The 24,997-nt window shown below is 44.0% G+C and overlaps 1 protein-coding gene across 5 annotated transcripts in view; it reads right to left on the reverse strand.

Annotated features, from left to right (window-relative positions):
* Nucleotides 1–6,361: 6,361 nt before the first annotated feature.
* Nucleotides 6,362–24,997, reverse strand: part of VEGFA (vascular endothelial growth factor A) — a 30,547-nt gene continuing 11,911 nt past the window's right edge. The window contains exons 3-8 of one of the 5 annotated variants that reach the window (XM_083434672.1): nucleotides 20,953–21,149; nucleotides 18,063–18,139; nucleotides 16,733–16,771; nucleotides 13,614–13,663; nucleotides 12,294–12,425; nucleotides 6,362–10,224 (exon numbers count right to left, since the gene is read on the reverse strand). In XM_083434672.1, the coding sequence (XP_083290798.1) occupies nucleotides 12,310–12,425; nucleotides 13,614–13,663; nucleotides 16,733–16,771; nucleotides 18,063–18,139; nucleotides 20,953–21,149 (479 nt within the window). In that variant the 3' untranslated portion in view covers nucleotides 6,362–10,224; nucleotides 12,294–12,309. Of the gene's footprint in view, nucleotides 10,225–12,293; nucleotides 12,426–13,591; nucleotides 13,664–16,732; nucleotides 16,772–18,062; nucleotides 18,140–20,952; nucleotides 21,150–24,997 lie in introns of all 5 variants that reach the window. The other 4 variants (XM_083434671.1, XM_083434670.1, XM_083434673.1 and 1 more) reach the window with 4 other exon arrangements.

Raw genomic sequence — 24,997 nt, forward strand, 5'->3', positions numbered from 1 at the left:
ATATTTAACTCTACAGTTACCAATTACTGCATAGAGCCTAACAAAACTTGTAGGCATGGCGAGTAGCCATGGACCTTTGATCACAAACTGCACACCCAAATAGCTTAATCTTTATTACCACAACTTGCAGGCATTTGTGTCTGTAAACACCTGCAACATGATGTGTTGTATTGCCTTTCACAAGGCGGCAATGTGTGGGACATAAGGCTTTTCACACAGTCACCCCTGTAACAGGTGGCAGAGGGTGCTTGGAAGATGCTGAGGTGATTCTGCTGACTCATGCTAGCCAATAGCATTTAATAGCATCCCTCTGATAGGCTGAAGGGTTTGCACGTTCATGCCTCTTCAAGGCAAAGTCCACTAAGAGGAGAGTTTCCTGCCAAGGGATACCCTAGGAATAGCCAAGTATAGCTGAATTGATGGACAATTATCAGGAAAGACTGCGGTGCAATGACATCCAGTGTGTACATGCCGTATTTATAGCAGAGTGAGACAAACACATGATTGCATATACACAGAGGAAGCACTGGAGCAAGGTGTAGGTTACACCAGCTTCAAAATTCGCATCTGAATTTAGCCTTCGCTCTGCACACTAGGGCACTGTGTCCTAATATTACAAATACCAAGGTTGACATATAGGGTTTATTAATAGTGTGAGAGGTGTTTATTGCTCAGCAACAGTCAGTGGCACGGAGGATATTACATGCCAAGGTCTGAGATCTTTGTTGTTATGGAGTCGGCTCACTCCTGTTAATATTTCAGCTCACAGGAGGATCAAGGCCTGAGGAAGCTGGGTTGGAGTAAAATGAGGCAGGGAACTTTTTTTGGATAATTTTTTTCCACATACAGGAATCCCAGAGTATTCAAGCATCCCTGACAGAAGACCATCTTGCCATTGCTTATAAAAACCTCTAATAAAGGTTCTGAGGTAGTCACTCAAGCAGCTTGCACCATTAGGGTCTTTTTGCTGAATGTTTAGTTCAAATCCATTTTCTTGTCATTCGAAAACATTGTTTAACCGTCAGGAGCAACAGAAAATAAATTTGCTCAGCCATCTATGTGACAGCCCTTCAAATATTTGAAGGTGGTTATCATATTGCGCCTTAATTGTCCCTCCTCCAGGCTATACATAGCCAGTTCCTTCATTACAATGGTACCTCGGGTTAAGTACTTAATTCTTTCCGGAGGTCCGTTCTTAACCTGAAACTGTTCTTAACCTGAAGCACCACTTTAGCTAATGGGGCCTCCTGCTGCTGCCGCGCCACCGGAGCACGATTTCTGTTCTCATCCTGAAGCAAAGTTCTTAACCCGAGGTACTATTTTTGGGTTAGCGGAGTCTGTAACCTGAAACGTATGTAACCTGAAGTGTATATAACCCAAGGTACCACTGTATAAGTAGTGTGTTTAATATTATTAATGTTATTTATTGGACTTCTTACCTGCCTTTCACTATGTGATTCCTGGTCGGATTACAACAATGTTAAAAGACAACATTAAAAGCCAGTTAAAACAATTCAGCAAGGCCATATCCAGTACTATTATACCACTTTAACAATCATGGCTTCCCCCAAGGAATCCTGGGAATTGTAGTTTATTAAGGATGCTGAGAGTTGATAGGAGATCCATATTCCCCTCACAGAGCTACAGTTGTGCTTTAACAATCACTTCCTCTTCCCATATAACACTCTGGACATATGTCCTACTTTACAGGATACAAAAGAGGCATCTTCTCCAGGGAAAGGATATCTGGTCCAAGTTTAGTATAAAGATAAAGAGCCATAAGTAGGGAGAGCCTTGAATTTCATAGAACTGATTCCTTCATCCAAGTCATTTATAAAGATGTTGACCAACAACGGACCCAGGACAGAACCCTGCGGCACCCCACTTGTCACTTGTCACTTTTTTCCAGGATGATGAGCAATAATTAGTGAGCGCTCTTTGGGTTCAGTCGGTCAACCAGCTACAAATCCACCTAACAATTACCTCATCCAGTCCACACTTTACAAGTTTCTCCACAAGAATATCATGGGGGACTTTATCAAAAGTCTTACTGAAATCAAGATACACTATGTACACAGCATTCCCCTGATCCAGCAAGCTTGTATGGCATGACTTGTTTTTGAGAAACCCATATTGGGTCTTAGTAATCACAGCATCTTCTTCAAACTGCTGACACACCGACTATTTAATGATCAGTTCTAGAACCTTCCCTGATATCAGTGTCAAGCTCACCAGTCAGTAGTTACCTGGGTCTTCTCTCCCACCCCACTGCTGCCTTTTTGACGATAGGGACAACATTTGCCCACCTCCAGTCTGCGGGGACCTCACCTATTCTCCAAGAATTCGCAAAGATTTTAAACAGAGGCTCTGAGATTACTTCCACAAGCTCCTTTAGCACCATCACCATTCCTTAGAGATTGAAATTCATTTAAAGTAGTTAGATGTTCCCTTACCACCTCGTTCCCCATCTTGGGCTGCAGCTCCCTCCTTGCATCAATTATTTTGTTACCACCAGGTTGAGTTTGTATAGGGATGAAGAAGACATTTTCTTTTCTTTTCCTGACACTGTTTGTATTTGCCCTTGGTGGCCTTTATATACCTGCCTTATCTTTCCTGTAGGATGCTTTGCAGGGGTGGAGGTCAAATTTTTCAATTTCAACGAATGAGTTAAGCTCATAACTTTCTATCTCTTGATTAAATCAACCCACTAACCTGTGAATAATGGACAACGAGGGACTCAATGGGTCTTACATCTGAGAAGACATATATAGGGTTACGCCATGAGGCTGCAGTCTCAGGCATGTTTACTTGGGGGTGAACCCCACTGAAATCAGTGGGACTTGTTTCTCAGTGAACATGCTTAGGATCACACTGTAAAAAGGCCTTAATTTGAGCTGGGTTCTTTGTACCCCACACTTAAAATATCCAGTGTGCTTTCTGTTCTTGATTCAGTGCAATCCACTTGTCTTTCAACGTTCCACGTGACTTTCCCTTAATATGCGAGTTCAGGGCACAAAAACTGAAACAAGAAGCAAGCACACTCCTAAAAGTTGCATCCGTTGGTCTTCTTCTCTCTTTAGTGCGTATTATTGTTCTTCAGAAGCTAATTCAACCTTTTTAAAGCAACTTTTCTATGTATCAGTGAAAGTGGTATTTGACAGTTGCATTGTGGTTTGCCGTTGTGTTGCAATGCATATTGTGTAACGTTATGTAACAAATTAACAGAAAGTTCTTGGCCTAGGAGGCTGTATTACTAAATACATATCCAGTAAAAGTGTGTAATAAATCAATTGGTCTTGAAACTGACAAAAAGGCAAGGATTTTTTTCTTTTCTTGTATTCTTCAGCTGTTGGAGGATCATGAAGGGTTTTCAAGTTCTTAGACCACTTGACTTTTAATAGAAAAATGTCAAATTTACAAGTTTAACAGTGCCATCTTCATAGATGTCTTCTTAGAAGTAGGTCCCACAGATTGAAAGGTACTCCCAGTCTGTATTCTCAAGTACGGATAATTCTTTAAATAATATTTTATGTTTTAGCTATTATTATTTAACTCCAATTAACATTAAACTATTTGTTAACTGGTTTAATCTTCCCTACAAAAATAATAATGAAATATGCACTATTGTTGGCTAACTCTTGTTTTGCTTTGTATTTATGTACTTAAACATTGATTTGGCACGGGGTTTTTGTTTGTTTTGGTAATGCTGATTTATTCTGCATTTGTTGAATTGTTGATTTTTGTCATTTGAATTTACTAACATGTTCTGTATTTTTGTATGTTTGCATTTTCAATGTTTTGATGTTTTTGAATGTTTGCTGTGAGCTGCTTTGGGCAAAGCTCATTGTGGAAAAGCAGCATATAAATAAACTGAACCAATCAATATGCCACAAGTAGTTTAAATGTTTTCTTTTCATTGTGGGTTGTTTTTTTTTTAAAATGTGACCAATGTAACAGTTTTACAATCTCAATAATTCATCTGTAACTTTGACCCCCCCCCCAAAAAAAAAAATATATGGATCAATAATTTGTTTTCTATCTGAGCTAATGTTTCATGGACGAGTCTCAAAATTATGGTAATGTTTACTGGAAACTGTGGGAAATAGGCTCTCTGGTAAATGACCTGGAATCAATGTATCATGACCAATATAACATGTGACAATTCACTGATAGACATCCACAAATAAATAGCTCCAAAGCTAAACCCTCTTGCATTCACAAGTTGCCAGTCAGCATCAAGTCCATGAGGGAAGTTGTAATTCCCAAAGGAATTTATACTTAGCTGCAGGCAACACTCAAATGATTTGCTTCTTTCCAACCAAACATTTGTCATTTTCAGGAAGGCAAATGCCCAAAAAAGTTCCTCTTTTTGAAGATGACGTCATGTTAATGAATATAATATTGCATCACCCAGTCCACTTTTTTTAAATTTCCCAGTCTTAAACCCCAAAATAACGAAGTTGCCAACTGATACTAGTAGTTCACTGGTTGTTTCTGCTTCTGCCCTTTCATTCAACATAATCACATTTCTCCTAGGGACATTATTCCCCATGGTTGTAGCATTTATCTTAAATTATGTTGAAATTTATGCTTTGTGTTCAAGACTGCCTTCAACATTTCACAGGTAAGAGACCTTCAGTTCCTGAGGTGAAATTTCGAGGTCAGGGGTCAAGAAACTCCAGAACATGGCCCAGTCTTGGCCTGACAGGCTTCCATTATAGGGCCATGAGGCCATTTTGAGCAAATCATAGCCACCCAACCTGCAACTGATGTCATACAGGTGTGTGACCAAAAGAGTGGAGCTTGTCCAGCTTCCAAAGTGCCAAGTGCATGACAACCAGCTGGTTGTCAGAGACTTTGAAACACTGCCCAAAGTGGGAAAACCAGTTTAAAATCCAACATGAAGTCCTCTGGCCACAATTTTACCTCACTTTTTTCTCTAGACACCCAAAACATTGTAACCTTTCCTCATAGGGGAACTCCTCCAACTTGTTAATTTCAGTTGCAGCTTTGACATTTTTAATTTCCCATTATGTGTTGTAAGCCATTTTTAAAGATCTTTGAAAGAAAGGCATGGTGTCCATGTTTTAATAAAATGGAACCCGCTGGAACACCCATCTGACAGCCCCACAGAATCATCTCACCTGCAGTTAACCAAAGATTGTGATGCAACTGTATTTTCTGAAAGCCCAGACTTATTCTTGGTGCGGATATGTACTTCAGGAAATCACAAGGGTATAGATAAACTCAGTTGCGAATGCCATCAAAAGACTGGCATCTGTAGCATAGGTTCATATGAAAGAGCCTTCAATAATGTCCACCACAACTAGCTTGCACAGATAAACAGCAGTCATATGAAAATGCTAGGTTGTTAGATCTTCCAGCAACCTGTGTTCATTAGAGCCTTCTGAGTCGACATCTTACTTTCTGACTGAACTGTTTGCTAGTACGGTGGTACCTTGGTTTTCGAATGTAATCACTTCCAGTAGACCGTTAAGACTTCTGAAACATTCGAAAATGAGGTGCAAAGGACCGTCTGCAAATTCAATAGAGAAAATTGGGGGGGGGGGACCAATGAAAGCCATTTGACTTCCAAGGTGCGTTCAGAAACGGAAGCATTTAATTCCAGGTTTTCGGCATTTGAAAACCAAAACGTTCGACTTCCGAGACGTTCGAAAACCGAGGTACCACTGTATATAGGAATATTTGGATATCTTAAGAGCACAAGTAGGGAGCATTGAAAGCATACAGTGGTACCTCGGGTTAAGAACTTAATTCATTCTGGAGGTCCGTTCTTAACCTGAAACTGTTCTTAACCTGAAACTGTTCTTAACCACTTTAGCTAATGGGGCCTCCCACTGCTGCCGCGCCGGCAGAGCACGATTTCTGTTCTCATCCTGAAGCAAAGTTCTAAACCCGAGGTACTATTTCTGGGTTAGCGGAGTGTGTAACCTGAAGCGTATGTAACCCGAGGTACCACTGTATTGGTATTCTGCCCATAGATCAAAGAGGGCTGTTTTGTGGCCTTAGGTCACTACATAAGACAATTATTGCTCCCCTATGACAGCTGAGATCCTGGCCATTCACGTGCATTTTTCATTTAACCATTAATTAATTGGCTACTTGTTACCTCCCAACCTCACATATACTCTCAATTTTCCTTTGACTGGGCTACAGTGTATGGATTGTCCTGGCATGCCCAGAGTGTTGATTCTGTACACTGCTTTTTCTCACAATGCACTTTCACAGCTATACAAGCCCTTCCCCCCATGACCCCCTCCCCACAGCCGATTAGCAAAATCAGTTCAAAAACACCAGCAGAAAAAAAAGATGCAAAAGAAGTTTGGGAAAATAAACCAAGTGAGAATTAAATTCTTTATTACAAAAAAAGCCATAGATGGTGGTTTTTTTAAAGATATATTTGTTATTTTTTTGTCTAAAAATAAATATTTCATATGGAATCTTGAGATTAGCCAGTGTGGCAAATGTATTCTTTTCTTGCCACATTACAGATAAACAGTAGCACCAATAAATAAAATGATAGTAAATTTTTCTATATTTCTGGGGCGCAGGAGCGGGTTACATATATAAAAATCGTAGTGTCTATTTATTCCGAATCACACATATACATAAACATATATATATATATATATATACACACACACATACATATAACCAAATATATATATAATATGTAGATGTATAACCCTTGCCTCAAAAGGAATGTGTAGGGGGAGGGTGTTAAGAGATATTAATTAAATAACTGATCATGCTACTGACTCTGTCAACAACTGGGGAGAGATTGGATGGAGCAGAAGAGTTAAAAATTTATACATAACAGTACAAAAAAAGAGGTACGGCTTATAAATAGTAAAATTAAATATTAACAAAGAATACTGAAAAATACCTAATTTAAATTATTATTTTTAATTTCTAATTTTTAAAAAGGGATATTAAACAAGTATATAGAACAATGTTTGTCACCTTGCACAGCATGAATATATACATTTCAGCTGTGTGCGTGTGTGTGCACGCACAAGCACACACACACCCCTGCACGCATGCACACACACACACACCACACTTGCTATTGGGTAGAAGGGAATTTCATAGTGGTTAATCATCAAACTTGCAACAAGTTGATTTTTTGCTTGTCTGGAAACAGACAGGCATTTGGCAGCATTCTCACACAGACCAAATGTAACTTGATTTTTAAAAAACCCAAACTTCTGAAACTGAGCACCAGGCGTACACCCCACTCCAGTGAAGGCAATTGGAAGCAAGCTTCCATACACACACACACACACACACACACACACACACGGTGGGCACATGGTTCTAGACCTCTGCATTCACAGCCACCCACCACTAAATTAGGAAACAGGACTGCAATGTGAAATGGATGGCCAGCGCTAAGTGCTGAATCTCTTTGGGGGGGGGTGGAGAATCCAGAACCTACAGCTACCCCAATGCAAGGGAAGAAGTTTGGATTCATTCCGCCCACTCACCGAGCCAATCAGAGCTGGCCTTACTACCTTTTGAGCAGCCAGGCAGCCACAGGTCCATGCATGCAGCATCACTCAGGTGCGCGCGCACACACATGCACACTGAACGCCAACATATTTTACATAAATAGGAATAGGTTTTCAAAGGCAACAATGCTGCTTCAAATCTCAGAGTCTGCACCACATGCACCTGTTTAGAAGGCAGCAGAAGCCGCCCACAATGTCACAGGTGCTGGGGTCAATCCAACTGGGGGAGGGGGGCAAACGGAAGCACTGCCCTTCCAGGATCAAACCAAGTGCAGGAGCACCAGTTCCACTCACCCACCAAGTCAATTTTATCTAGAACTAATGAGTGAGGGGGGAAAGGCTACCAGTGGATTGTATCCACGTTGCGCTTGCCAAGTCATCAATATGGCCCTATTACCACCAGCACTCATTTGCTGGCTAAGGCCAGGGTGCATTTGGGCAAGTCAGCAAACTTCAGATATTTAAAGTAGATTGCTGCCAGCTCCTTTCCAGATCAGAATGTTTACTTAATACCTAGTGGTTTGGTGTGCTTTGGTGTTTATAGTGTTTTATCTTGCAAGGCACTGAGCATTATAGCCTGATCTCACAAGAGCACTTAGGCATCCATTACTCAAAATTTGTGCATTATATCTAGGTGACTAGCCCAAGCTTCTGTGTTGTGATGCAGTCCCCATACCAGGGTTACAATGGAACTCTTGCCAGTTTTAAGAGTTGCAAAGCTTTTTTCTACTTTCCCAAGGGTTGTGCACACATGGTCCCGCAAATCGCAGGCAATGCACGTTTATAGTGGCTGTTGACTGGGCCTGATTTTACAAACACACACACACACATACACCTTTAATTCAACAGCCTTCCCCAACCTAGCTGAGTTAGTTGTAATCCCAAAAAAACTTAGTTGTAGTAAAAGCAACAGTAACCACTGGAAAGCACCAGGTTGGGAAAGCTGTGCTAAAGGGAGTTAAACGATACTGCCAACATCTAGAGAGCCTGAATATATTAGCCACTTTAGGGTGCTACCAACTTTAATCAGGTTCCACATAAGAATGTTCTGAACCTTATAGTGCAGAAGCATGATGAATGGGGTCAATTTGAGGCTATCTTTGTCACATCAAGCCAAGTCAGACAAGTGTTTTCTGAACAATTCAACACTGAAAATTCAAGATTCTACATGGCACATTGCTCAAGGTTATTGGGGGAGGGGGAAGGAAAATTTAAGGTGGGCACCCCCAAAGTCCAGATGAGAGTTTACTTCAGGCAAATAAACTCATTATGAATTATCCAACGTTTGGTGGCGAATGCTTCATAAGTGTCTTGTTAAATAAGTTTCTGTTGCAACGGAACACGTTTTCAAATAAACAAGACCGTGTATTGGTAGGATAGGCAACATTACGCCACCAGCATGATGGTGGAAAGAAATAACGTTACAAAACTCCAGCATAGCACAAGATGTCTTGGCACATTCATGTTACAACAGATTGAGAATATTAATGAATTCACAAAACGAGAAGTAATCTCTCATCGGATACTGCCCAGCAGGCCGTAAATGCCACTTTCCAATTTTGAACCTGTATATTTGTGTGCATATACTCCCCACACAGACACACACTCACCCCCCCCGCCCCAATCTATTGTACATATATACTTCAGATTAATATCCCTTTCCAGAGATGTTCCATAAGCATCTTCAATGACAGCTCTGTGCATAAGGATGGCAGACAGCACTGCTCAACTGCCTGGCTATATATTCTTGCTTCCGTGTACTGCCAAGCCCCTATATCCTTGATTTAAGTAGCAAAGAGAGGTTGCAAGATTGTAGATCCCAGCAACGCCTGCTCAAGTTGACAATCACCAGCCACTGACAAGCACCGTTAAGGCCAGAACATAGATCCAGGGCAAAGTTCCTGCAGCAAAGTCAATTCGACAACATACACCAGTGTCCCATCAAAACAGGCAGGTTGCAAGACAAGTTGGGGCAGATCGTTTTGGAGAGGAGGGAGAGGGAAGTTGACCGAATCCTCAGACCTAGTGGCTAGAGTCACTTCCTTGACCTTTTGACCCATAATATTCCAAGGCCCCATCTTTGGAATCCCCTGCCACCTCCTCTCTGGTGCCAATGTCTCTCCATACAAGACAGGGCCTGGGAAACTGAGCTTGGTGGAGCAGATTGCTTAACAGAGTCAGCAAGAGTATGAAGATTACACTGAGCGCTTTTGGCTGAAGTCCAGTCATCGTTTCTTTCTTACGCCCCAAGTAGCCCACTTGTGTCCACAGCAGTTGAATATATCCAGTGAAGACACCAATAATGTTAGCAATGTTTTTTCTCTCTCTTAAAACTCAGAATATATATGTATATCTATATTTACAAACATATATATTTTTATTCATGTGAAACGGGAGTCCCAAAACATACCACTCCAGTCTCCCTGGCTCTATTATTTAGCAGCATGAGAAGGAAAGTCTCTATAGAAAACCAGTTCAAAACCAAAAGGTGAATCTTGTGAGGGTCCTCGGGGAATGTTCCTTCCGGAGTCCATCGTCCGTACTCAAAAGTGCTGTGCTCTACTGATCCTTCATTTTAGTGTTCATTTGGATTAGTGTTTTTTGACCAGGCGAGATATCAGGCTCCAGAAACCAAGGCTCTCTTCCCCCACTCCTTTTCTTCTCTGCTGCTCACCGTCTCGGTTTTTCACATCTGTTGAAGAGAGTGGGTGGGGAGAAGAGGTTATGGCTAACTGAAGTAACTTAGGTGTGGGATTCTCTGAGGTGATGAAGGCAGTGGAAGGGGAAGAGGAGAACTACAGAGCTTCTAAAAGAACAGCCAGTCCCATTGTTTCCCCACATAAATCCATACAAAGCAGGTGAGGTGGGTGACTTGAGATTTTTTAAAAACCAACAACACCACTGCATTTCCATGTGATCCCTGCTAATGACAGAAAACCACTTTCCTCTCCAAACTGTCATACATCCTTGCACGTCGCAACTCACACACACACAAATTATCCCCTCCCAATCTAGATTGTTTTTTGTTTTGTTTTTTTTTATGTGGAGGTGCAGCCAAACAAAGCCATGAGTGTCTCACGCAGGCAAAAGGGAAACAAAACATATATATTGTTTGTCATTCCACTCTTTGCCAAGAGACAGTGGTTAGTGCCTGAACACAGCAGCAACAGATTGTGGCAGAAGCAGGAAGAAGATGAATTTGCTGTGCCCTTTTAAGGTCCAGATTTCATAACTCAGTAGGAATGAAAGTTCATCTGAAGCAGCTTTCCACACTCACACAGATATGAGGTTGCCAGCCCCAATGAGTACAGCTTCTCCTCCCACCCGATGCACTGACAAGACACTCTGAAAGTCAGCATTTTACCCTGGCACAGGGGAGAACCTAACCATGAGGTGAGTAATTTCCAAATCCTAGAGCATTTTTCTTCCTCCTTTGAGAAACCTTCTGAGCCTTAAGCTTCTAGCAAGGATGGTTTTCCAAAGCTGCTCTTTGGAAAGTTTGAGGAAAAACTATAAAGGTCAAGGGCAAGAAGATGCCTGGTTTCTCTCCAGGGACTACTTCTGCAGGGTGAACTGTAACCCAAGAAGAGCTGGCTCCCTTCTTTCTGCAGCAAAAGGCATCCACACTCAGGTTACAACCCCTCACAAAATTCCCCTGCATAGAGAGCAGCGTGTCTCAAACTCCTCCACTAACAGAGAATGGAGCTTCCTGGCCAATCATATCAAAAAGCCCAACGGTATCCAGCTCAATATCTGCAAGCACACATGGTCGACTGTGGATACTGTAGGTCAGTCTTCACCAATCTAGTGTCTTCCAGATATTTCTGACTACAGCTGCAACTCTACAGAGTCCCAGCAAGTCCAAAGCATCTGCAGGGCACCAAATGGACAAAGCTACTGTAGAACCACATGTGCTATTCTCAGAGAACTAAATGGACTCCTGCCCTTCTAGCCTTGGCTGCAGGGGACCCTTTCTATCGAGGCAGAAATGCTCATTTCCCAAACGTAAAAACAGGATGTATGAAACCTCTTGGTGGCAGGAAGCTCTGGGATCTTTGTGAAGTGGTATTTGTGGTTACAAAGTGGATACAGAGATGATGACATCTCGTATGCACTCAGTCAGACTTTGAGGTGGTGCATATCATTGGCTTGTGGCATTGCTTCTCTGCCTATTCTAGTCCACGCAAGTCACTCTTCCAATTACACCACAGATGGAAGGACTCAGTCCTAAGGTGGACTACTGCTGCAAGCCTTAATAAAGATTTTAAAGAGCTTGTCTAGTTACACTCCAGTTCTCCTTACAGCCCTGTGTCTGGAGCAAAAGGGACTTCTGTTATGATCCAATAGCCTATATCCTATTATACAAGCACTTGCATCAAAGGCACTGAGTCCGTTCCCCTGGTTTCCAGCAGCATGAAATGAGCCATCTTGCTAGCCAAAGAGCACGTTCTATCTTAACACCGCCCTGTCTTGTCGTCATTCCAGCCCAGCCCTACCATAACACAGAAAGCTTGTGACATGAGACTCATAATAGCCCTGTCCTTTTCCCTATCCATGTCAAGCAGGGAAAAGGAGGGATCATAGAACATTGGCAACAGAAGCCAGCAGGAAGCAAACTTTCTCCCTCTTGCTCTTTCTCAACCTGAGAGTGTTTGTGTGTTTGTGTGAGCTGCACGCACGTGTATGTGTGTGTGTGTGTGTGTGTGTGTGCCCATATGTTTGTGGGTATTTTCTCTCTCTTTCATTCTTCAGGACACAAACCTGCAAGTGCGCTCGTTTAACTCAAGCTGCCTCGACTTGCAACGTGAGTCTGTGAATTTGCAGGAACATTTACAGGTCTGGGGATCTTGTTTGAACAAGTGCTTTCTCCTTTCTGAGCAAGGTTCACAGTGACTGCAAAAAGGCAAAAGGAAAGAGGTCTAAGCTACAGCGCTTTAGCGGGAAGAAATTTACACATGCAACACCCTAAACATTGAAGCAACCCCTGCCCCCAACCCCCACTTGCTCAGCACTGCTCATTCAGAACACTGCTGGCTGGCAGACAGTCCCAAAGGCGTTCCAACACTTACTTGCAACAGCTTAAAGAGAAAGAAACCGGCTCTCTGCAGCTGCACAATTCACAAATCCTGCATTAGTCCAATTGGCCAAGGTCACAATGGCGAGAGCCTCCTCAGGTTAACAGAGGTCCCCAAAACAAGAGTGGACACATGTTAAATACCCAGTGGCAGCTCCTCCTACAAAGAAAGTCTTGCTAATGTCAACAGGGGCAACAGCTATACCAAAAGGTGGAGAGGAGAGAAGACAGCCTCCTAGATTCAGCTGCTTTGCACGTCGGGATAATAATAATAATAATAATAATAATAATAATAATAATTTCCCCCTTAGGGATTGAATCAAAATAGCTCCTTTTCAAATCCCTTTCCTGCTCCAGAACTGCCACCAGATTATTAGCAATGCAGGATTCTGTGAATTGAAGAGAGAGAGAGTAAAAGAGGAGCCACCAATATCCAGAAGAAAGAAAGAGAGAGAGAGAGAGAGAGAGAGAGAGCTCCTCATATGTTTCCCAGAGTCCTCTAGCTCCTCACTGGTTAGTGTTACCAACAGATCACACACACAGACATAAACATGCATGAATGGCAAGCACCAAGCCCTTGTTGCCAGCCTCATTAACAATGACAGCCTTAAAGGGAAAGCTGAAATTAAGGGAAGCGAGGAGATGGGAAATCACACAGGGGGAATTGCAGGGTGCAGCAACAGTGAAGCAAATAAGCCTGCCTGTCCCTTCATGTTGTTGTGCCTTCGGAAGAGAAAGAGTAATCCCAAGCAAGAAGAAGAATCGCTCCTCCTTTTATGCCTCTGCGTCAGACGTGCCAAAGCTGCTACGCTACCACCACCAGTGAGGCCACCCCAGCTCTCCACGAAGGAGTGATTTGGAGAAGTGGGTGGGGAATTGTCTCTTTGTTGTAATTAGGTGTATTGCAAGCAGGTGTTTCGATTTGAGGGGTGATGGGAAGAAATGGGGAAGGGGCAGAGTCTACAAGCACATGATGCAAACGTACAAGTTTTGTGGTTTATACCGGCCTCTCTTGCGCTTTCTCTTTTGACCCTTCCCCTTTCCTCGCTTTGATTTTCTGGAAGAAAAACAAAACAAAAAAAAAGCAGAAAGAAAGAAAAGAGAAGGAAGGAGGAAGAGAAAAAGCGGGAAGGAAACAGGGAGGGAGGACAGGAAATGGGGGAGGAACTGCCCTGTGGGCTTGGGCGAACAGGAAGCCCAGGAAGAAGAGAAGGCTGGAAAGCCTTTGGCTCAAGGTTTCTTTTTTGCCACCTCTTACTCTAGCCCCCTTCACACCACCAGCACAACCCCTGTCAGGGCTACGGAGCTGAACCATGGCAGACCCAACAGTGTCTCAGCATGCAACCCTGCCACTGGCGCAAGAGATGGGAGGAGCTACTTCCATCTTGCTGAAAGAGGCCTGGAAACCGCCTGTGCCCAAATGAAATGCACTATTCACCATCAGCTGGTAAGAGACAGTGCAGGCAGGCATCCTTGATAAAGCATTTGCGTCTTGCCCAGCATATGTCTGGATTATTCTGACACACAGAACTTCTGACCTCAGAAATCCAGTTTGAAGAACTCCAGTAAAATTATAAGGGTGGAATTCAAGGTAGCACTAAGGAGACCACCCATCTTTGCCCCTATTCTGTGGGTTGATTTGGGGGGCACAGAAGGAAGGAAGCCCCATGGCACTAGCTGGACTTCTTGTGTTGGCTCCCGCTAGCACAACTATTTAGTTGAACTCAGCCCTAAGTGGTGCTCAAAAGTAGACAGGCAGCAAATGGAACTGCTGACTAAAATCTCAACCTCAGTCCCTTTGGCCTTACTCTGGAGACCATGAACTCTGGGTCCATTTGAACCCAGCATGCTGTTCCACAGCTATGACTGTCATGTTGCAACTGACAGCAAAGCAGCCAGTTCTGCTATCGCTTTGCTGCTGGGGTCATCCACAAAGACTGAAGCCATAACTGATGCTGGCAGGTGAACAACGATGCAAGAAGAGGAGTCCTAACCCAAAGAACCGGCTGCTGAACTTCTCTTGCCTCTCAAGGCCTGCCAGGAACAAAGACCTGCCAAACAGCCTATTTCTAAATGATGAGATGGTGAAGCAAAGCATCAACCTAGCTAGCGCTCTTTGGGTTATGGCACAGTCCTGGAGCCACCTTCCTGTAGCTATGATAAGACTGATAACCTGCTAATATGGGAACTCAAGTCTTATTCCAAGATGGGAAGCTGCCTTATAGCAAGCCAGACCACTCAGTATTTATTATGCTGACTAGTAATGGCTCTTCGGGGTTTCAGGCAGTCATGTTTCCCAACCCTACCTGGAGATGCCCAAGACTGAACTTCAAACCCTTTGGGTACAAAGCTTATGCTTCACTGCTGAGTTACAGCCCTTCCAAATGTATGTTGATAATGTGAATTGATCGAGATTGGCAGGAATGCTCAGCTCCAACCCCATGACCCAGGTGGATGTCTGGGGAACCCTGATTCCCTGTGTTAGCAGCAGATCAAGGGAGAGGTGCACACAGAAAGAAGCAAGAGCATTTTGAGAGGGTTCCTACATCTCGCTCCCAAGATCTACCTCCTTCCCTCCCACAGGCAAGTCCACATCAATGGGATGGGAAGAAGAGGCGGGCTGTGGGGGTAACTGGCTGCATCTTTCCCGGGACTTGTTCAAGCCTGTTGGTTGGCACCAGTTTCTCTTTTCCTTACTACAGGCAGAGTAAGCACCCCCAGATGGCAGCTAGAGCTACAAACAAGACAGAGGGAGTGGTGCCTACTTGAGGAAAACCTTTCCACAATGCTTGACTTCGTGAAGGACACATTCCCCAGGAGGAAAGCAAAACCAACAGCATCAAGCGCAAGAGGAATTTCAGCTTAACTCAAAGCAGAGTGCCCCATGTTCTGCGAAATTTGCAAAGTGAAGTAAGCCACCTGAAGTTCAGCCAAAGGTGAGGAGTGGAAGTTTCAGCAGAAGGTGAGAGGACTTTGGCTACACGAGCATTTTCTCTCCATCGCAGCAGCACACCCTGATCTCTTTCAGCCACTCCATTGAACAAGATATTCCAGAAAGAACAAGCCAAGCTGAAAGTGCTTTGCTGGGCTCTCCCCTCTTGATGGTTCCGTGAAACGAATCCCAAGGAGAAGGTTAGAACATGGGAATGGCAACATAGCTGGCCATTAAGAGTCTCTTTCTTCCTTTCTCCTTTCTCTCTCTGTTTCTGCCTAGCTGCCATACCAAATCAGAGACTGTCCACTATCCTACTCATGCCCTTATAATGCATATGTGTTTATTTATTTTTTAAACCAGGAGTGGGAGGAGAAAACATTACTTTCGCCCTTGTTCGGTATGGTCTGGGAGATGGGTAGAGAGGGATTTTTTTCCCCAATCAACACTGCCGCATTAGTCCACACAAAGCTGAAAGCAGATCGCCGTTCACATTATAACATCAGCTAGTCCCTTTCCCACAAGGCAGCCCATCTAATGTCAAGAAGGTTCACATGTCAAGAAGGTTCATTTTATTTTATTCTACCCATTGTGATCAATATGCGAAGTTCATTCACATGTATGTCACCTCACCTCCTGCCCATACCCTGAACAGGCTTCTACTTTCAGCTTTTCCCCCTATAGCTGGCAGAACTCCCCTTCTCTGAGAGAGACAGCAAAGCTCACATGCATAGCCTTGGTGTTAGGAATCTATGCAAGCGGCTATGAATAAGTCAGCAAGTTTTCACCCAAGCAGCAAGAGAGAGGCAATGATTTCCAGTGTCCACAACAACAACTGCTCATGGAAGGAAACTTTAACCTAGAATCCATTCCCAAAGGGAAGGAGGGAGGGGGAGATTCTGTTGCTTCATTGTTGTTCTTTACCAATTTTGTCCTTGCTATTCTTTATGAATTTCTATGAGTAAGCCGTTTCAGTATGTTATCAGGCAGGAAAGAAGCAACAGCCATCAAAGCTAGGTGTGTGTATGTGTTATCTGCCTACAAAGAATGGATTCAGGGTGCAGCCCTTATGATGGCAATTTTGTTTGTTTGTTAAATCAGTTATTGTTTCCCATGATTGGAAGGAAAGGAGGGCGGGAGGGAGGGAAATTACCAACACCAAAAGAGAAAAAGAACTTAAGCCAAGTTACTTACTTTTCTTGTCTAGGTTTCACTTCTTTCTTTGGTCTCTCTCTGTGTGGGAAGACAAGAGAAGAGAGATCAGGAGGGAACCAAGAATATATACACAGGTATCACACCCACCCTTTCGCCATGTTAAACCCCCTCTCCCCTCAAAAATGATTACAAGGGTGCCCTTTCTATCTTTCAGCATTTTGCTTGTGTTATATGTTGTGCACGAATTTGTTTTTATTCACACTTCTGTAAGGCATCCTGGAATCTCTCAATCAAGGGCCATTAACAAACATTTTAAATAAATTATCGCAGCCAGATGCAAAATAATTCCTGGCCATGATGCTAAGATGTTTCACAGCTAGCTATTGGCATCTAATGGAGTCTCATGCTGTGTGCAGGTATTTTGCCTGAACATGTGATGCTCAAAAGCAAGAGGTGGAGGCAGGGGTGAGCATACAAGCTCCTTCCCCCCAGCTTCCCTAGGCACATGGGCTTCCCTTTAGATTGGGAGTGGGGGGCCACTTTCTACCCAAGGGCCTGATCCTAACCTGGCTAGCCTTCTTCCGGGGGCTGCAATACAACAGTGGGCAGGAGCAGAAGCAGAAGGGGGTAGGGCTGGTTTCAAAACATATCTTACACACTTTTATATACTGTTGTATATAAAATATTTCAAAAATATGTAAAAATGAATGCAAAATACGTAAAATGCTAAGCCCAGCCCTAGGAAGACTGGAAAATGGCGAGGAAGGTCAATTGTCAAATGCCATCACATGGCTGGGGTTTGCTAGAAATGACTATTCAGAGGGGCCTGGCAGGCCTCCTTAGGCCCGTGCTTCAGAGGTCACAGAGAGTTCCTTCTGAACTTAATGGAAGCTTCTGAAGAGGGTTTCGCAAGTGTGCTCCATTGAACACACTTAGAAACCTCCCCACAAGTGGGAGACACAGCTTAGTAGGGTTCCTGGTTGTGGGAAGTTTCTAACCATGTTTGATTGAAAGTACCTATAAACCCTTTCCAGGTGTTTACAACTAGTTGAGTGAAGATCTAAAGGGAAGCCCACGCGGCAAGAGAAGTTGGAGGTGGGAGTTTAACTAGGTGTCCCTGCCCCAACTTCGCGAGCACTATGCATTCACGGCTTCAGTCTGCATCATCCTGTGAACATACCTAATTGGTGGCGAACAACCTACAACTATTATATTAAGAACATAATACCTCTATTGAAATATTCTCCTTCAAGCAATCATCAAACAGAGGCCCCTCCATACTAAGGCTGTGGACCTTTTTTGTCTTTTCTTTTTTTAAGATGCAATTGTAAAGCAGTCAGTTCAATTCCAAGAAGGTATACACTCTCACCTGCATTCACATTCTCTGTGCTGCTGGAAGCTCATCCGGCTTAAGTGCTGGCCTTGAAAGTGTTTAATTCTCAGGATCTGAAATGAAAAGAGGGCAAAGAAAGAAGGTAGAGGCTGAGTCTCATTCACCAATCACAACCTCTCAAAACAAAGAGGCAAACAGCACTATGGCAAACCAAAATTAAGAGAGGCTGCAATCCTATACCCACCTAACCTGAGAGCAAGCCCCACTGAACTCAGTAGGACTTACTCCTGAGTAGGCATGTATAGACTTGGTTTCTAAAGCAGTAAAGAAATAGAAAACTGTGTAATTCCTGCTCCAGATGACCAGCACAAGAACCCTCAGTCAGCAGTTTGTTAAAAGGGCAAGTCTATACATATTTTTCGATCATCTTCCTCTTACTTGAATTTTAGCTACCAAGCAACCTACTTGCCCACAAAAATGTCATGCTTCTCCACAGGTGGGGCAAAGGACCATTTCTGGAGGCATATTGGTGCCTGGATTCAGGAAGACACAATGAAACATGACTTGAGCAAGGCAGCTACAGACTCAGGAGACTTTTGGCAGCCACAATGATTTCAAATGTCTGTAGAGCACACAGGATGATGAAACCTGAAGTGCAGGTTGCTACTGAGTGTGTGTGCATTTGCAATACTAAGGAAAGAGAGATGTGTGCAGGAGCAAAGCACACATGCAGGGCTCATTCCATCAGCCAACTCTATCAGGCCTCTTCCCTTGCTTGTCAACTGGAAGCAGCCATTCCAGGAGTCTGCCTTAGCAGAAGAAACGGGAAGCAGGGCTCAATCCATCAGCTCTGCTGAATGGACACCCTCCTGCCCCAGAACCGTTTCCATTCCAGCTGGTCACTAAAATAACTATTCAACTTTTAAGAACTGGCATCTGAGTTTGCTTTTCCTCCTCTTCCCTCCCTTTTCCTTTTCTGTTAGATCTTTCAGATTTCACCCCTGCAGGCAGGGACTGTCTTGTCTGAACTGCTTGCATGCAAGAGACTTTTGGGTGGAGAGCAGGTGCTAGAAATACTGAGGCTCCCTAGTCCTGCAGACACTAAACTGTGTCTCAAAGACAGGCTTGCTAGTGTTGTCTGTCTGGTGAACAGCAGGCTTGGGTGATAAACCCTTCAGCTTGGGGGCCTGTTCCTCTGCCTTGTGCAACAGCACACAAGGGTGGCACTGCCGAAATGAGAACTGGCAGGAATGCAAGCTTAACTCCACACTTCACCAAGGTCATTAGTAGAACTGGTTTCCTTGGAATTGTCACTTGTGGTCTTGGGTCTGTATACCAAAAAACCACCACGGCATTTACGCCCTCTGTTTGGGTGAGGCCAGGTCTAGAATGGCAGGTTGACATCTGTAAATGGTAACTGGGGGGCATCAGCAGTCGTTTTCTTAGGCACGGATGCGGATGCGGATCAGGATTAAAGACATTTTTGCAAAGCTGAGAGGAACAGACAGGAAGCAAGTTCTGGCAGAGGCGTATTGGCTGTGCTCTGTGTGGAAAGCGTGCATCCTCACAGTATGTTTTGGCCTTAGCTATTCTTTCCAACCATTTCCCTTCAGGATGACTAAATTCAAAGTAAAAGAGAGAGGAAGCTCTTCCATTTGTCTCTGCATTCTTGTTCTTCCTACCCCTGCAGTGCCTTTGCAACTAACAAGTCAGAACTCTAGCTTGGCCAGTGGACCCTGACCTGGCCAACTCTTGATGAAGAAAGTTCACAGCTCCTTTTGTATGCCACAGTCTGCTGCACTGGGAGATGGGGTTGGAAGATACAGAAGCCAAAACAAGAATTAAGCAGAAGCCAGAGTGAAGAGGGGCCAATGGACCTGAGGGGAGCCCTGTCTACACACAGATCCTCAGTTTGTAGCTAACGGGTTCCCTCCAGATGTTGCTGGGCTCCAGCTCCCACCAGTCCCAGCCAGTGTGGTCGATGGTCAGCGATGGTGGGAGTTACAGGCCAAGAGCATCTCAAGGTGCAGAGGCTCCCCATCCCCAGCTTTTCTATGAGACTTAATGGGGACAAAAAACATCAAGCTCATCTAGTGCAAGGGGTAGTGTGTAAGCTAGATTGGAGTGGGCAACATATTCAGTCAGGGAGTAGATGGATTCTCCCCATTCAAGCTGCTCAAAAAATCACGGACACTCCAGCTGGGCAGCCCAGTAGCTGAGTGAAGGGCAACAATTCACATGCTGCTTCTAGATCAGCTAGCTATTTCTCAAATTTGAAGGGCTACCTGATCTAAAGGCAGCACACGAAAAACTGATATTATTATTATTATTATTATTATTATTATTATTATTACTACTACTACTACTACTACTATTACTACTACTACTACTACTAATTGAATTTATTTACTGCCCTATACCTGGAGGTCTTAGGGCAGTTCACATGAAAAGATCACAGTATATAAAATTAAAATAAAAGCAATAACCCAGTAATACCCCCCCAAAAGAGCCACATTTCTCACAGCTGCTTAGTACCCTTCCCTCGAGAGGAGAGGAGAGGTCTCTGTAATGCTACAGAAATCACTAGATCAGTTCCCTATTTTCTGATGCAAGGAGTCTCTTATGCTCCTTTTAACTTCACCAGCACTCCCTAGCAAGTAAAATCACTCAAGAAAGGAGTGCCACCCGGCAGGCAAAAAGCAGAGCAAAAATAAGAATTAAAAATCCTTCTACTCCAGTCCTTTGACAGCCGACAGCATCAGTAGACGGAGGAGGCTGATAGATGTGGTTCAAGAGCTACCAGCTGACCATTCCTGATTTAGATAAACCACCCGTGGTCCTGTGTGAGTTACACTGAAGGAAACGAGCAATGTCACCTCCCTCTTTGCTCTGTCCCCCACCTCCAGTTCCTTAGCTACAGCCTCACCTCCATGGTGACATTGTACGTCGATGTGGGTACGCACTCCAACGCCTCGTCATTACAGCACCCTGCACACCTCATCAGGGGTACACAGGATGGCTTGAAAATGTATTCCACCTCGTCAGGGTATTCTTGGAAAATATCCACCATGGTCTCAATTGTCCTGCAGGCACTGCGCTCAAAGACCACCAGAAATGAGATAACTACAAAAAAACAAGAGGTGGGGGAGGGAGAGAAATTAGGAATTAAGAACATCTCTGTTTTGCACTGTGATCGTTCGTAAGCTGTTTCAAGGCAATGTAGGAAACAGGGCTGTGGGTGTGTGGATTAATGGCTCTGCACTCGGTGCTCTTTCTGCCTAGATACCTTTCCCATTATCTCATGGGCTCACTGAAACATGCTGTCAATAAATGCATTAGTTCAGTTAAAAAGCACTTAAACCCAAGGAGATACAGAGTAGAACAGGGGTTGTAGAAAAGCAAGATAGGGCCAAATCACTGGCAGGTTCAGCATTTGCCCGTTTGAATTTTAATGAGCTAGATATTCTGAACGCATTTGCAAGGCAGAAACTAAAGCGAATCGTGAGCCTCAGAAATCAGAGCAGATCTCACAGAGGACCATGGCAGACCTTATTAGAGCAGCATTCCCCTGAAGCTAGTGGAAGTGGAATGAGGAGTTTGACGCATTCTGCTCAGAAACCAATTTGCCAAACCCAGATAACTCAACCCAATAGCTCACCATATGAAAAACAAAAAAGCCACTACAAGTCCTAGGCATTGTGCATTTCAGGGCCTCTCATAAAAATTGGCATTTTTCACAGAATAAAAGGCAGCTGTTGGGGAGAACCAGACATCATCTCCTAAGGAAGCACTTCTGCGGTGGGGATATTTTCCTGGCACTCATCACATAATGTTTCATCACAAGGAAAATGTGCTTTTTCCTTCAACTACAATATTAGGCTTATTGCGATTGGCATGGAATCTGGAACAGCAGCCATGCAAGTTCTAGAGTCACCTACTGGATACCTGTCCATCACTCAGGAAAGCCCTGAAGGCAAAGTAAAGGAAGGAATGACCTGCCACTTTTCAAGCCTTTCAGAAAATGTTCAGGTTACTTTTTTCAAAGCTGCGGTCTCACTCCTTCCTCATTTCAGCACTGGGGTGTTTGTGTCCCGGGATGTTCCTCCACCCCACCCCACCTGGCAAAGAGCAAAGAAGCTACCAGCACCCTCCAACAAGGCCGATTCCATACATTACAACGAGACAGGTTGTATATTGGTATGACATTAGCAAAATTAATACACTTTTCCTCCCACCCACCCCCTTCTTCCTATTGCTTGTGTTTCATGCTCTATACTTGGTGTGTTTGCAGGAAGGATCCTACCTGACTTCCACCATTGGAAAAAAGCCTTAGCCTGGGTCCAACCCATCATCACCATAAGGTTTAATAATGTCTTTCATTATCCAGACCGGTTATTAGACTTGTGTCCCTATTTTTTATGAATATAAAAGGATATGTTGCATTCCAACAGTACTGAAGACATGAACGGGGCCACAAATATGTAGCTAGTAGAACGGAAAAGGTGCAACGGGCTGAGGTGCACCCATTTCAGCTGCAGATTTTCCATGCTATACAAACACAGGCAGCTGCCTTCTCGATTTTAAGTAGTTATACATTGCTTTACGTCGGAAAAGAGCACAACGCTGTTTTACCAAAAAAAAAAAGGCGAGCAAAGGTATGTGCAAGCAATTTAAATTATAATTTTTATACTATTAGCCCATTGGTCAATCTTGCTAAGTATTGTTTACACTGACCAGCAGTCCAGGGCTTCAGTTAAGGGGTTTTCCCAGCCCTATCCAGACAGAACTGGGGACATTCTGCATGCAAAGCAGATGTTCTACTGCTGAGCTGCAGCCCTTCCCCAAAGACCTTGTGCATATGCCAAGAGAGAAAAACTTGACCAATTTCCACACACACCAATTTCCCAATGTTCCCAAGTGCACAGCAGAGCTTGGACTTGGGGAGGAAAGGCTGCAGAGCAACACAAAAGGAACACATGCAAGCGTGCAAAGTCCTCGCCCCAAGATTGTGCTGCATACTTCCAAATACACTCCCAGCAGCATGCGATTGTTCCTTCTTCCTCCAGCGTGCAACTGTTTTTTTAAAAAAGCTGTTAGCAGGGCTCAGTTCACAGACACAGCAGATAGCATCTGACCCGAGCTTTCTTGCCTTCAGATCATACGCCTGTGCCGTATGCAGAGTCCCTGCAGTAGTGAGGTTGATAACCCGGTGTGATAACAAGCACAAACTGCTTGCATCATGGAAAAAAAAGGGACTCCGGTAAGCGTTTCTGAAGAGCCCTGAACCTGTGACAAACCTGCATAAAGGTTGTTCCATCGAAGCAGTGGAGGTGCAGGGAGGGAGGGAGGGAAGAAAGGAATGTACAGAAGCTGCCAGGCTTTGAGCTCAGGGCTTCTCAATTAATTGTCAAAAGTTAATTCTCGGTCATGTGGAGCTGACAGTGCCACAGTGCTGCTGGCAGCAGGTATAACTAAGGAGGAGGCTCCGCCTGGGATTTCTATGGGCTGCCCTGCCTAAGTGCCTATTAAAGAGGCAGTTGCTCAGGAAGCAAAATTGCAGAGTACTGACTGGCAGCGCTCATGGGGGAAATGCAAGCCCCTTCATTGCTTTCTTCCCCAGCCCTCTGCCCAGTCCAAAGTCTGGAATCAGCCTCTCATATCCTTTCTTGCCTGGTATGGGGCCACCTCCTTCTCCTTCCCCTTCAGAGTGACCTTAACCTTAAAATACAGCTATCTATAAACTGGAGAATTAAACAATTCAGCGCCTGGGAAACTTGCAGGCATGCAGCCAGACACGTAACCACATTGCTGATTATTCACACCTTTCCTAGAATGAGGCAGCAAGGAACAGGTTGGGGTAAAAATAATTTTTCTGCTCAGTATGCATCTGCGTACAGTGGACCCTCCAGATATGAACTTAATTCGTTCCGGGGGTCTGTACGTACCCCGAAAAGTCTGCATCTAGAGGCGCCGCTTCTGCGCATACGCACGCACACACACACACACATATGTATATATGTGTATATGTGTATATATATATGTATGTATGTATGTATGTATGTATACACACACACACACACCAGTGCCAAGCAGCTATGGGCACAGGGACAGTGCGTCTCAAGATCCCTTCCATCCATGCTGCAAAAACACAAAAGCCAGCAGGTGTTTTGTTTTTTTACAGAGTATGCAAAGTGGTAGCAATTGAGTGTGTTGATTTATACACTGTTCTTACATGAGCAACCTCTTCACCCCCGATCACATCAAAATTCATCAACATCTGGAGGGCTGCACTTAATTACACAGAACAAAATGTGCAACTGAACATGTGATCTGCATATCACTCAAAGAAATACGCCAGGTGCCCAAATATAATCAATAGGCGTCGTGCTCTCCTTTTTTTATTCTGACATTTTCACCTTTAAATGGAAGGGGGTGAAGAGAGGGATTGCCTAGCCTCTAAGAATCTTAGAATCTCAATAGACAGCACAAGAAGCAGAAATGTAAACCAGCTAGGAGCTTCCAAAGAAAGTGGCCTGACAGTTTCCGTTGCCTGCAATGACTTACATTATAATGAGGAATAAGAAATGGAAACTGTGTGAATATAAAGAATTTTGAGAATTAGTGCTACTAAATTCTAAGATATCAATCCCAGATGGCAGAATCAGGCTGCTTTGTGGAGAAAGTTATGCACAACTAGAAGGAGAGTGCATGTGTTGTAGAGTCCCTCATTTGTGACTACACATACAGTTGCGGTAGGAACACAGGTGGCGCTATGGGTAAAAACTCAGTGCCTAGGACTTGCCGATCGTATGGTCGGCGGTTCGAATCCCCGCGGCGGGGTGAGCTCCCGTCTTTTGGTCCCAGCTCCTGCCCACCTAGCAGTTCAAAAGCACCCCTAAGTGCAAGTAGATAAATAGGTACCGCTTTATAACGGGAAGGTAAACGGCGTTTCCGTGTTCTGCGCGGGTGCT

This window comes from Podarcis tiliguerta (assembly GCF_965153285.1).
Source record: "Podarcis tiliguerta genome assembly, chromosome: 3".
Classification (NCBI taxonomy): domain Eukaryota; kingdom Metazoa; phylum Chordata; class Lepidosauria; order Squamata; family Lacertidae; genus Podarcis; species Podarcis tiliguerta.